Genomic DNA, 14,204 nt, shown 5'->3' on the forward strand with positions numbered 1-14,204 from the left:
CCTAACGCCACTCACACATCCCTCCCAGAGACACTTGCAAATTTGCCCACACTGGCCTGTTTGGTCCTACTGTAAGCCACCTGGTCAAAGTTGGCACCATCGGGACATCACAGGAAGCTCCATGCCCACAGGCAAGGTGAAAACATCACCCAGAGGATGGGATCCAAGATGAAAACCCTCTGGCAAGCTTCTCAATATCAGATTTTATATACGTGGCATTTCATGAAACAAATGGTTTATTATTTTTTAAAATGAGGTTCACCTTTCTTCCACCGCCCCCTCCGATTCCTTCTCTCCTCCTCCTACGCCACCTCCTCCTCCTCCTCCCATCTTGCAGTGAATTCTTTATGGCATTTCAGTTTCTCTGGTTTCTAGAGTAGAAATTCAAGCTCTAGCCAAGCGCGCAGGAGAAGGAGGCTGCAGGGACTTTCTTCCGGGATATTATGATATTATAGGACTCCAGGAGGCCAGAACTCCCTATGGGGTGAGTTCCCTGTCGGTTGGTGGCGTAGGGAGAGCGCCTCCGGTTCCCCTGGGCTTCGGGGCCAGGAAGACTACAGACATTGCACAGTTAATATTGAGTTCCTTGTAGCTCCTTGTAAATCTAACCCTCCCTTTAAATCTGTGGTCTTGTTCACGATTTCTTACTTGACGTAAAATTCTTTGTTACCTCATCATAGACTTCCCCCCCCCCCCCACACCAAGCACTCTCACATCCCCAAACTGAGCGTGCTCAAAGGAGAGTCTTCTGGTCTAGACTACAAGCAAAAGGATTTTTTCCCTTTCCCCTCTTCTCCCCACTCCTTGGATGAAGGCCATATATATGCATATATATTACTAAACACTGTAGATGATTTTCTACATCCATAACAATGCTTGTGATCCTCCCGACACCTCTTTCAACAAAAACTCATTCCCCAAACACAGCCCCTGCCCCACGGATGTCATCTGGTTGACTTCAGGAAAACAAGAACACCTTTGCATCTTCAGAGCCAACTGCCAGCCTTTCTCCCACCCAGACTCATCTTCTAAGGACCACCAGAAGGGTTTCCAACACTCTACAGAGTCTCAGCCCTCAGGCCCCATTTTCACCAAGGACCTTCTCTTTAAAGCAACCTCCACAAGCTCCTGGACCTCAGTCACATGGATTGATAGGAAGCACTTAAAATAAATAAAGTTACAAGCAATTCTGATAATTTAGTTTACTTCTGAATATTTTAAATATTATGAAAACAAGTATAACAGCTTTGTTTTCAAAACTTTTGAGGTATCAACCATTAAAAGATTAGGGTTTTTGTAAAAAAAACACACACAGTGGTTTATTGAATACTTACAACGTTTACACCTTCAATATTAATTAAATTCCACATAGTTTTAGAGGACGGAAGTGCACAAAACAAGTACGGTTGGAAACATTTTCGAATAAAGAACCACCACTTAGGAAAAAACAGCACTAGATATCAACCCCAACTGAAATGCTAGCGGTCCGGTTTTCTGCTTTGAAATAAAACTTTATAATTCCCAGGAATATTTATACCCAATGGCCAAGTTTTAAAGATACATTTCACATATACACAAGTGTCCGCTGTTTTTCTCTGGAAGGAGCTGGGTCAGGGGTGAGGGGGTAACGCTGGTGACTACACAGCCAAGAGGCAACATTCACGCACACAGAATCTACAATGGGATTCCTTACCCACTCGGTAGTGTCCTCTTCATATTAAAATATGGAATGCTTTTCTTCAAATATCCACTTTTTTTGGAGGGGGAGGTGGGATACCTCAAGGTGGAGGGCGGTCAAAGAGATGGGGAAGGAAATTGCACATAAATAAACTGCATGATCCAACTGCAAGAAGTTCCCAAGCAGAGTCCGAGGGTTTGCCAGGGGTCCTGGTTCTTCATCTGGCGTCGGGGCCCCAGGCCCGATCACTCTCTTTCTCTCTCTCCTCTTTCCCCAAATCATCACTGCTTGAGCTCCAGAGCCCAGACGTGCTGGGGCCAGCCCGTCCGCCCTTTGGTTTTCTTGTCGTTGGTACTCACTGTGCTTTTCAAGATTTCATTCTGGACAGAGAGGAAGGCGAGAGTGAGAAAAATGGAGAAGAGAAATTCAGAGAGAATGCATGGTCTCAGGATACTCTGGTACTTTCTAGAAGAGCTACTGTGCAAGGGGAGGGAGGAAAGGCTGAAGAGGTGGTCGTGGAGTTGGGGGTGGTTTTAGGTCCCAGCCTTTGCCGAGAGGTTCTGCAGGTTTGTATACCAGCGCTACTGCCCAGGCCTCTGAGCAGCGAGGCTCAACTACCAGATCGGCAAGTTTATAAACAACTGCCTGAGATCCAGCCGTTTATGGAGGACCGGGGGTCTTTTTCTGGATCCAGATGTAGGGGAGGTAGTGGGGGTCGGCGCTAAATCTGCCTTCTGTTTTCAACAGCAATCCCAGATCCTTGCTCTGGGAAAAAAATGGGGGTGAAAGGCGCCTCAGCATTGGCCTGGGCCTCTCTGCTTTGTCCCCCCCCCCCCCCCACACACACACACCAGCCTCCAGCTCAGTAGCATCACTCCACCAAAAAAAAAAAAAAATCGACCTCTGAAATCTTTGGTTATTTGGGAGGTCACTCGATTAAGAAGCGGTCAAAGAACCGAAGGCCCCAAAGGAGGGAGAAAATCCTGGGGACAAATGGAATCATTTTTCACACCCTCCATGCCCATAGGCCTGGCCCAAACACCACTCCGCTATAGGCACTTGGTAGAAACCTGACAATATATTTTTAAACCATATTTTTACTGGGTTCACTATAACATTGTTAAGAACAATGACCACAACAATATGGACTCCTTTTGGTCTTAAAATGAATACTCTCCTTCAAATAAAGCCAATAATACCTGTGGAGTGGATGCATGTTAGATATCACATTTTTAATGTCATAGCCAAAGAGGAAAACCTCTTTATTTTGAAGTTAAAAACACTTAATATTTACCTTTATGTCTTTCATCTCCCAGTAATTAGAGTAACCATAAAACTTTCTTAAGAGTTCAGAGTCACTGGCAACCTTCTTTTTGGAGGGGAAAATATGAACAGCAATGAAATAATTGGAAGAGAGTTTAGGGGGTAACTTATGTAAGAAAAAAAAAAGAAGAAGAAATCGAGGTGGGATCCGAGGCCAAATGAAGCCTCTAACGAATGCATACGGAGGGGGGTTCCGGGCCAGTGTGACGGGCTGAGGGAGGTGGATCTGGACCAAAAGTTCGGCACGACTATCCTAAGTGTTGGGGGAGGGAGGGGATCAGCGACAATCCTTAGAAGATCAGAAGCCTGAGGCGTCTGAACCGTTCTCTTAAGAACAGCTTCTCCTCCTCTCTCTGATATCCTTCCCCAACTCCGCACCTTTTTCCTACCACGACCGGGTTGCAAACAACCTACACGTAGGACCATGCAACTAAAGGATGCACAATTAGAAACACCGAGGGAGCAGCCATGCCAGAGCGAACCCCACCATCCCCAACCTCCTTCCGCCCCAGGTACTGACCAACTCCTTCTTCCTCTTCTCCTCTTTCACGTCTGTCTTCTTGATCTCCGCTTTGAAGGCCTCCGCCTCGCCGTTCTGGTCATCCTTGGCCAGCAGGTCCATGAGGTAGGCGATGTAGCTGGTGGCCAGGCGCAGCGTCTTGATCTTGGAGAGTTTGGTGTCGGCGGGCACGTTGGGGATGCACTCACGCAGTTCGGCGAAGGCGCTGTTGATGCTCTGAGTCCTGCGCCGCTCCTTGCGGTTGGCGGTCCCTCTGCGCTTCACCGGGCGCGGCCCCCCCAGGCCCGGGGGCCCCGCGCCGGGCGGCACTCCCCCATAATGGGAGTGGTCCAGGCCAGCGCCGCCGCTGGCATACTCGGGGCTGTAGGACAGGGCCATGCTGTAGTCGGGGGGCGACATCTCCGGGTGGCCGATGAGCCAGCCGTGGAAGTAGGGGTTCTCCTCGTGGCTGCAGCGGCTGGCGGCGGCGGCGGCGGCAGCGGCGGCGGCGGCGGCGAACGGATAGCCCTCATGGTGCACCACCGGGTGGTGGGGAAAGCCCCCCACTAGACTCATGTCGCCCTCCGCGCCCCTCCAAGCGCCCCAGCGCGCGCGCAGCCCGGCCGCGCTCTCCGCGTGGGCCCCGGCTTCGGCGATCGGCGCCCTTCCCCACCCCCCACCCCCCAACCCCCGGGCCCCGGGGCCGGCCCGGCAGCCGCAGAGGGGGCTGCTGCAGCCCGGGCCCCGGCCCCCCGCCTGGCCAGCCGGGCCTGCCTCAGCCTCGCTGCGGCCGCCGGCTCCCCATGGGGCGCGGCGAGCTGGTCCCGGCACGGTGCGCCCCTGCCCGCCGCCGCCGCTGCGGGGTCCCGCCTGGCTCTACCGCTCGCGCACCGGCTCCCGCTCCCCGGGTGGCTGCCGAGTGCAGGCACAATCCTCTGGTGCTCATGCAAAAGAGCCCGGGCTTCCGCGAGGTGGTGGCGCCGAGTCGGGGGACTCCGCGCTCGGGCCGCGCTCTGGGCTCCGAGGCTAACCAGGAATCCGAGGGCGAGTCCGAGCCCAGGCTGGAGGAGCCGGCCGGGCTCTGCGGGGAGGCGGCGGGGTCGGCGGCTGGCGGCGAGGCTACCTCGGTGCCGTGCGACCCTCCCCTTCCCGCCTCCTCCCCTCCCCCCACCAGTTCCAGCTGGGTTCTTGGGCGCTTATTGTTTTAATGAAATTGTTTGGTGGTTGCAGTTTTGGTTCTTGGATGTGATTGTTAGCTGCGAGTGACTTGTCCTCGCTTCTCTCGGGGTCTGTCGGAGAGTTTGTTTTCACAGAGGTCTCAGTGCATCCATTTTTTTTCCCCCCTCAGATCCTCTCCTTTGAGGGCCACAATCGGAGGCCCTGCAGGCGCCTAGGACCTCGCAGGCGGCGGCTTGAGTTCTCCGGGCGGTGGCCGAGGGAGCTCCGGGGTGACGGCAGCGGTTCTCCTGGACTGGACGCCGGGAGGGGAGCAAGCGGGTTTCCCCAGCAGGATCTCCACGGACAGCCACATCTTCAGGGCCGCTCGGGTTAATATATGTCGTCAGAGGCCCCTCACGCCAATCCGGGGGCGGCGTGGGCGGCGCCTCGCGCGCAAGGCAATAAAACTTTTTGATGTTCGCGTTGCTAATTGCCGGGGTCCTCTTCTAGGATTGGCTGTTCGCTCATAACCATAAGGTAATTAAAACAAGGGAAAGGGGGCAGGGTTAATTTTTTTTTTTAACCAGCCAGAGGTTAATTCAAGTGTTTAACAGATGCTTCACTATTAAAAAAAAAATCCCCCTCCCCCTTCAAGTCTCAAATATTGAAGAATCTCAAACCAGGTATAATATCACTGCACTTTCTTTTCTAGACCTCTGTATGTGTGTGTTGCCCAAAGCAGGAAGGCAGATACAGCTTTTCCAAGGATTTTCCAAGGGAGCCAATCGAGGCAGGAAAAGGAACAGGCGGCCTGGTGCGGTTTTGCGTGAGAGCCTATTGGCACAGAAGGGCGGCTGGGAGCGGGCGCACGCGTCGGGCCGAGTTGGGTACCCGGTGCGGCTGGGGAAGGGTGGTCCTTTGACCTGGCACAGGCTGGAGGCGCCTGTCTCGATGGTTCTTTGCTTTCTCACTCACTCATTTCCATCAGTTTGGGGGTGACTCAGGTTGTTGTGACAACTTGTAGTGATCGCATTTGAGACCACCTCCCCCCTCCAACCCTGGGGGACGAACAGTCCAAACTGGTTGCAAATGCTTTCATTTCCTTGTTGTGTAGGAATGCCAAGCATCAATCGAAGACTCTGGACGTCCACTTTCAAAGTGCGGTGAGACTCTGCGGTGTGGCCAGTATTGGTGTTCCCTTGGTTAACAAGCCTGTTTGGTAAGTAACTGAATATTTTTTACAGCGTGTTCAGAGCTTATTTTCCAGTTTTTATGAACAAACATATAAATATATCTCTGCATTCCTGCCTCCCCATAAAAGCGGGCATCTGTGGAAAGCAGGTTTAGTTATCGGAGGGGAACTATTAAACGCCACTTTAAGAGGCAGGCCGGGAGGACGGCTCGTGGATGTTTAGACTGCAGGCCAGTGGTGATCTTGAACGCACTTTGATGGAAAATGGATCTCCATCTGTAAGTCACTGGGCACTCGGACAGAGGCGCCCGCCTGGTGTGAGAGTCCTGGGAAAGATTTTTCCTCGGTGAGGGTTGGGATGGTTCAGGGGTAGGAGTTAAAGTCATCGTGGAGTCGTGGACTCCCCCTCGGGGAGAGGCTGGTGTGTATGCAAAAGGATTTAGCCCACCGGTGGAGTTCGGTGTGGAAAAAGAGTGTCAACAGGAGCTCGCGGGCTGTAAATTAAACACATGGAGCGCAGGGTGTGTGGAAGCCGAAGCGGCCAACGCCGCCTTGGACCAGGCCGGTGTCAGCCTAGGGAGGCCAGTGTGACTCCACGGGTCTCAAGCGCTGCCCTTCCGAGGCAGGCAGAGACCAGATCCCGCAGAAGGGAGCCCAGGTCAGGGACTCGGGACCGACTTTGTGGCTAAGGGGCTCCTAAGGGGTCAGTTCCAAGGGAGGACACAGGGCGCGGTGGTGCTTTGGAGTTCGGGTTGAGTTTCTACCCTTCACTATCTCTGGAGCCCCGGACAACAGCACCACGAAAACTAAAATTAAAGGCATATTGTTCCTGGGCGGTCGGAGAAGGGAGGAAACAGGGATGAGAAAAGCTTGGCTGGAAGTCCAAACCGATCTATGCTTCCGCTCCCTTAGGGGTCTCTGCACACCCCGGCAGAAGGTAGAGCAAAAGGAGTAGCTGAATCCAAATTTGTTGACTAGCATTAGGGGCTTGCATTTGGTAGCAGAACAAAGTAGCGGCCTACAGCTAGACCTCTCAGCGTGAGTGGGTGCGCAGTTTGGGACACAAGGAGACTGTTTTTAGGAACTGGGACACAAGGAGACTGTTTTTAGGAATTTCGTAAAGGCAAGAATACAAGTAGTGTGGCAGGATTCTGTTTACATATCACCAGGAGGCATCCCCTAAATGTGTAAATACTGGTAGTTCAATCCTCCGACATTTGTACATGAAAAAATCTGTTTATAAAATATCACATTTAGGCCTTGGGTTCGGGTAGACTGACTAGGACTGAGTAGGTTACTCTTGATCTAGGGACCCATAAAAAAATTTAGGGAAAGTATTTGTTTGGTTGTCTTCAGGAAACAGCATTTAGGAGATTAAAAGAAGAAAGAATCCTGACGATCTGGGTCGGGCATGGACAAGCTACCCACTAGAGGGGTGGGGGTTCAGTTGTGAAGGGTCAGAACTTATCACATGTAGCCTTTCCCAAGCCTTTAAAATGGAAACAACAACAAAATGAGTGAATGGATTCGATTCATGGCCCCAGATAGTCTCATGGCAAGTGATAAAAGAAATGGACAACTTGGAACAGAAAAGGCTCGTAAATGATGCTAATCTGAACATCACTCCTCACTGACAGCATCATTATCAGTTAATTACTACGATCCAGGGATCGAAAGCGCTGTGTATCTCAGAAACCAAAGCCCCAGCAGTTAGCGCTTTAGAAAGACAGCAGAACATTGGTGGCTTGAAAATAGGGGACAAGTGGGTAAGTTCTAGGGGTGTCCCCTACTGTAGCAAGTGATTCGACGAAGCCAGACTGGTCCTGAATGCACCACAAAATGCACTCATTGGTTTCTTTTCTTGTCATCTGGTTCGTGTTTGATCCAAGAATCCCAGGGTGTTCATCTGCTGCTGTGGAAAGCTGTGAGACGAAGGTGTCATCTTAAATTTGTCCCCAATGTAAGTGGCCTGGGATGGTAGTGACAGAGTTAACTGTAATGGTAGTGATAGAAAGAGTGTAGTCTCAGCTTAGATGTCAGCCTGAAGACCCCAACTCTTGAGTTGAGCTAGAATGGCCTCTGGTATACACTGCCCCCCAAAGGATACATATTGAGAACTCCGAGGAGCCAGAAAAGTGTGATGATGCACACTCGGGAGCTATTCTGGGTGCCCTGGGAGAAAGCCAGGGATAGTAGGAAGAAAAGCAAACTTCCTCTCCAACTCCTCGCAGGCTGAAGGCTGAGGGTCCTGGGTCTGGAGACCAGTCGCAGGGAGGGGAGGGAGCCCAGGTTCAGAGGAGTGTTGGTGATTCTGTGACCACAGTCTTGGTCTTAGTTGATGATGTACCTCCAGTGCTGTATATTACGTTTGCCTCCAGCCAGACTAACAGAGCTGGCTGGCTTCAATCATATACTTTGTGCCGCAGCCTCTGGTCTCCTTCCCTTTACTAGCACAGCTTTCCCTGGAAAAGATTCAAAGAATACTAGAAAGACTGAACACTCCATTGCAAATGATTTTAGTGTTGTGAGATATTATGTTTAAAATCAATCTGGTTTAAACTAAAATATTTTTCTTTGAACTTTCGCCTGTTTCTTTTTTAGGGGAAAATACAGATATTTTAGAGATATTTATTATTTCAATGGCAAGGGCAGTTTGGCATCTTGTGTTTTGTTCATGAGAACTCAAAATAAACTGGACCTAAAAGAGACCAGGTCATAAGGTCATAAGTACACATTTTATATTTACAGGAGTTATGACTCAAATTCTTCATTTGTTTTTCAAAATACTTTTTTTACCTTGTTTTCTTAACCAAAGCAGTAGAAATAATTTTTGAGCATGCTTCTAAATCTCTCTAGCAAGGTAAACTCCAGATCATGCCAAGAACTCAAGAAAGAATAGGAAACCCAGAAAGTGGCAGGAAAACCAGTATGATTTTGAAGATTCTGCCTCAGCCTGCCCTATCTGCTCCAAAGACTGCCTTTTGTGGCTCTCTGGGTGGCTCTCAATCCTTTCTAGAAAGGGACTGCATCGTTTTACGTGTTAGGCATTCACTCCTACAACGTTTAAAACATCCAGAACATGGTATATGGGGTGCGAGGCTCTCCCCTTAACTGGAGTTTTGTAGTTCTTCCTCTTGGGAAACTGATGTCTGTAAAGTTGGCAAAAAACAAACAAACAACAACCCCCCACCCCCAAACCTTATGCACACATCTACAAAGTAGCAGTAACTCCAATCAGAATTTTTTGACTTCTTAAAAAATGAAGTGTATGAAAAGATGCCTTGACATTTATATGGCTTTATTTCCTCTGGACAATTTCTTCTTAAGTTCTTTTTTAAAATTTAAATGGAGGAAGGGCAGTGTATTTGAGGAGTAGACCCTCTTCTCTCTGTCCTGTTTCCAGAGCAGATCTGTGGACCTGGAGCAGGGAGGGGCTAGTCCAGTTTAAATGATGATGGAGGGGATGATTGCTCATGAACTTTTCAGTTCAGTTTTGGTTAGGAAACAGTTATATCAGTGGAGAAAGTCAGGGCTTGCTAAGTGCCTGTACATTTCTCCTTTTTGCTCTCCAATTTCTCTCTGTTTCCTTCCTCATCTCCCATAAATGTACCCTCCAGCTGTGTTTGGATTTGTAAGATTAAAATTTTATTTATTTAGATTTTTTGAAAATTTAAAATTATTATTATTATTTTGCCTATGATGGATGCCGAGGCTAGTATGTAAAAATAAACTGTTGGTTTATTGTTAAATTCTTTAGGGAAAATTCAGCTATCTGGAATTACAGGCAGGAGAGCTTTCATTTTCTCCATATAATCCACGACCAGATCCCCGTATTAACCAGAAGACATGTTGCTGCTTTAGAGTGTTTTCACTGATAAAGAAGGACTAACCACTTTGACAGGTAGCCAAGTCTGTCCATAAGACAAAAATGCTTATTCAGGATAAAGGCAGCATAAGATAAAAGGGCCTTACAAGACATAGCTGCATACATATGGCAAGGGTGTGATTAGCCCTAAGAAGTATGAGAAATCAGATCTTTGCTAATCTTTACTACTCTGTAGTAAAACACAGGACTTACAGCAAAAGTCACATAAGAAATTACATTATTTCATGTAAATCCATGCACAGAATTTACATCAAATACTTGCTCAATGATTGTTTTAAGCAAATTACATACACCTAGAAATATTCTTGGGGAAGTAGCATATATGTCTATGCTTAAGGCTCCGAGTTCCATCTCCAGCACTGCCCCCAAAAAATGCTTCAATAAATTAAAAAATTAAATAAAATAAAAAATGAAACAAGGTATTTTCTTCTAAGTTGGAAAGAAACCATTTGCAACACAGATGAAGAAGTAAATGTGATTTTGCATACCTGCACTACTGAAATGTAATAGACTTTAAATGGTGTTCACTGTTGCCTGGGGTTCCAAGTAAAATATGAATGAAATTAACAACTTAAAATGTGAGGCTTTGGAGAAATCATTTATGTGACTCAAAGCTTTGTTTGTGACTCAAAGCCAGGACTTTGCCTGTGCCTTTGCAGTTTCAACTTCTGTGATTCGGCTTTCCAAGGAAAGTCCTATTTTGTAGCTTCTTTCGTAAATCCATTTGCAAGTCCATATAGATGGATTTCTTTAGGTCTGATAGTTCCTTCTGAACCTGGGCTACATTTTTCCCCCCTAAGGTTCTTGCTTATAGACAAGGGACTTGAGCCAGAATGGTTAGGTTTCAGGTTAACAAAAAGAAACACTTTTATTGTCAATATTAATGGCAAACCTCGATTTTTACAAGGGTTGGGTTGAGCTGCGTGAGCAGATCAAAAGCAGCTTGGCTCTATTTCTCAATATTCTCTGGAGCTTAGACAATTAACTGCAATTTTGCCTCTAACGAATCAATGCAGAAAGTTAGTCATAAAAATGTTAAAGTTAGTCTTTCAGGAGAGATTTTTTTCTTTTTACTTGTGCACAACTTCTCACAATAGAATACATTTGTCCACTCAACTGGACTTGAGTTTTGGAGGAAAATTCCTTAAGAAAATGCGTGTGAGCCGAGTGTGCAATGCCACAAGCCTGTCTCAGTGTGCGCATTCCATACTTGCCTTCCTGGCGGGATAAGGATCCGGTGGACTGAGGTCTCCCTGGTAATTTGGGTACACCGAGTCTCCAGTTAATGATAGATAATCAGCGTTTGGGTCATTCGGTCATTCTCTTATTACAAACCCCTTCTGCTCTCTCTGATCTCCTTTCAAACTAAATTTCACACAAACAAATAAAGCAAGGCAGGGACAAAGTTCTTAAAAAAAACAGGGGGAAATATTAGAAACTTGTGATACAGAACTCTAAACAAGAAAAGGCAAGCTAAAAGAGAATTGGAAAGAACATCTTATCAAAATGAACATGTTGTGTACAAAACATTAAAAGGAAAGGTTCTGGTTTCTGTTAAAGTGACAGAAAATTAAAATAAAAATAATTGCAGGCAGCAAAGTTAAAATATAAACAGAGAAGGCAGGACTTGCTGGATATGCACAGCATTGGAAGGCTAATTTGTTGGTACAGATTATAATATGTCTGCACTGTGATTGGAGAAGCGCTACTTTGTTCCATTTTCCAGGAGAGAATGGTCTTCTTTTTTAGTACTTGTGTGAGTGCCCATTTAAGTTAATACAGGCCAAACCCTCGAGGAACAAAAACTGGAATTGCATTCTGCTTGCAAAGCATCCAACTTCAAACGAAGAAATTGGTTGTGCACAGAAACAGGAGAATTCCATTCAGAATACACTTAGAGACTTCAATAAATGGGTGTGACTGATTTTTTTTTCTCCCTAACGGAAAGAGCAGTTCATTCTTAGGGAAGTACAACCAAAACCAGTCCTCCCTACCCTCCTGGGGGTCTGCCCTTTTCAGTGACTTCAGAAGGAAACTTCCAGATTGGTCAAGATACATCTCAGATGAGATGTATCTGCAGAAAGTGCAGGAATGCGTGACGCTAGTAGTTGGATGCCTTGGGAGAGCGCCCCTAGTGCTGTTTCCCCATTCCTGCCCTTTATAAAGTCCTTTTGATATTAGTACTATCAAAGAATACCCACTAGTTTTGCCTCCAAGCTTTAGGTTTCGCTCCTAAGGACTGGAGATCACCGTGCAGTTGTTCTAGTCAGAGGGGCAGTTGGGAGATGGATGCAGATGGTGGAGGTGTGACTTCCACATTGTCGAAACTGTGGATCTGCTACCTCTTGAGTGAGCCAGCACCTTTGCCAGGCAGCTTATCTCTCTCACATGTTGGACATTCCAAACCTCTTTGTGACTTCTAGGTTCAAGCTAAATGACACCTCCTCTGGGAAGCCTTTCTGGATAGTACTTCCTTTTTCTCTTCCCCAAATCACAGCTGCTCCCCTCCTTTGAACTCCTTTCTGGTGACACAACTCATATTCTCTGGTAGTTTTCTGGAACTCTATCACTTTTGGTGACCTGTGGATTTCTTAACAGGCAGATTGATACACTCCACCAAAGATGCTTAGGCAGCCGGTGGAAAAGAGATTTAGAGAATCTGGTGGATTTGCAGTGGGATTGGTTCCTTTATTTTGAAAGATATTAGAGCTGGTAGAGGAGTTGGGAATGGTTCATTAGGGAAAAGGCCACCACTCCCAAGGTTTTAGGAGGCCTGGTGGAAGTGTGGTCTGCTTCAGCACTAGCCCTAGCCTGGCTCCTCTGGCACCCAGAGTTTAAGACTTGGCAGGGTCACCTCTGGCTCTCCAGCATTGAACAATCTTCGTGTCACTGGGACCCTAAGTATCTGAAATAACAGGGACCTAGGGATGTGGGAGCTATATGAAATAAAGATTAAAACCCTGGCGAGACACCCACGAGATGCTCAATAATTATTCATGTATATTCTCTTCTTATTTTGTCCACCCCCCCCCTCCCGTGCTCCTCTTCTTCCAGATACCTGATGACCCAGCCCAACCCTGATGGGGGCCACAGGACCAGGTGTGCCCTTCCAGCGCTCTCCACCCGGGGCCTCTCCGTACAGTACAGATTCCCTGCCCTCGAGGAACGTAACGCCGATCAGGGATCGCCCAGGCCTCACCCTCTCAGGATGGTGGGCACCGGGCACGGAGATGCGGAGATGCGGGGTCGAGGCCTGGAGAACGCTGTGGGGGTGGGGGGCTGGAGGTGCCGCTTGCTCTGTCTTTCGGGATTTAGACTTCCTACTGTTCTGCCCGTGCTGGGCTGTGCTGATCGACCTGGTTAAATTCTCTGGGTTTCCGAAGCTGAAGAGGGCTGTGCACCTTGGTCCAGGCCAAGAGAGGTCACTGCTTTGGGAGAGGCGGAGCCCCAACTTCCCCCAGCCCATCTGCTGGGACATTTCGTTGGAGGCGGGCAGGAAGGGGTTAACCTAGGCTTCCCCCCCCCCCCTTTTTTTTTCCTTTCCTTTTCTTTCTTTCTCCGGGTCTCCCATCCAGGTCTCGAGGCCCCCGGTGCTGGGCGCCGGCCGTCCCCTTTCCCTCTTGAGGTCTCATTAGGGAAACTCTCACCGCTATTTTCAACATTTCCTCAATCAAGTGCCTTTAAATAGAGCTGCACCAACAAATTGGCGGCAAACGCGTAGATCTTGTCACGATGGAGACCCATCCAATATTTCAGCCTTGTTTGCTTTGCAATTACGGCTCGGCTCGCGGCTTGAGCGCCGCGGGGCGACTCGGCGGCCGGGCGCGCGTTCAGCTCTGCACCCCAGGCGGGTGGAGGCAGCGCAGTGCGGGGCGAGGCGCGGGGAGCGCGGCGGGGGAGCCCTGCCCACGACCCCCCAGCAGAAGGCGCTGGGCAGCGTGACGGGAGACGGACTTCCCAGGCTCCTGACCGAGCCTCTGACTTTGAATATTGCAACCTAATAAAGTGCACTTCACAAATGGAGCTCAGTGTCCTGTTCTTACCAGTGTGCCTTCTCTGCCCTCCCCTTTCCTCCTTTCTTCCATCCTCCTTCCATTCTTGCGCAGTCTCTATGTTAGTGGTTCCTCCGTTTCCCTTTCTCCTTCGCTGCATCGCGGGCTGGCATGATTTGGGATCGTTTCCGTACTCTCGTTTGCATGTGTGCACAGAGTCGCTCGGATTCTGCGGCTGGGAGGCAGTGGCAGGCCCTTGGGTCCGGGCTGCTAGGGGTAAGTGGCCGTGTGCAGCCTGTTTGGAATTCTTTCCGGACGCATCGGCCTCTGGAGGAAGCTCACCACGCCGGGAGCTCAGCCTCCATCAGCACAAATAGTAGTTCAATCAAGTCCTAAGCCTGGTATTTCACAGACAATTACATCTTGGCTACTGTTGAACAAAATTGTAATATTTACTCTGCTCTAAACTGAAGAGC

General features: G+C 48.6%; 1 protein-coding gene and 1 long non-coding RNA gene across 2 annotated transcripts; one reads left to right on the plus strand and one right to left on the minus strand.

Moving 5' to 3' along the window:
* Positions 1–1,187: 1,187 nt before the first annotated feature.
* On the minus strand, positions 1,188–4,079 carry Hand2 (heart and neural crest derivatives expressed 2). Its single transcript, XM_048330711.1, has 2 exons — positions 3,522–4,079; positions 1,188–2,058 (listed from the first exon to the last, which is right to left on the minus strand). Exons 1-2 carry the CDS (start codon positions 4,074–4,076, stop codon positions 1,960–1,962), a joined length of 654 nt encoding a protein of 217 aa, XP_048186668.1. The 5' UTR covers positions 4,077–4,079; the 3' UTR covers positions 1,188–1,959.
* Positions 4,080–5,406: 1,327 nt separating this feature from the next.
* On the plus strand, positions 5,407–12,981 carry LOC125339680. The gene is made up of 4 exons (XR_007208585.1): positions 5,407–5,472; positions 5,773–5,877; positions 7,740–7,810; positions 12,791–12,981. It is a non-coding gene; the product is annotated as an uncharacterized LOC125339680 (long non-coding RNA).
* The last annotated feature ends 1,223 nt before the right edge of the window (positions 12,982–14,204 follow it).

Source organism: Perognathus longimembris, chromosome 21 (genome assembly GCF_023159225.1).
Source record: "Perognathus longimembris pacificus isolate PPM17 chromosome 21, ASM2315922v1, whole genome shotgun sequence".
Taxonomy (NCBI): Eukaryota; Metazoa; Chordata; class Mammalia; order Rodentia; family Heteromyidae; genus Perognathus; species Perognathus longimembris.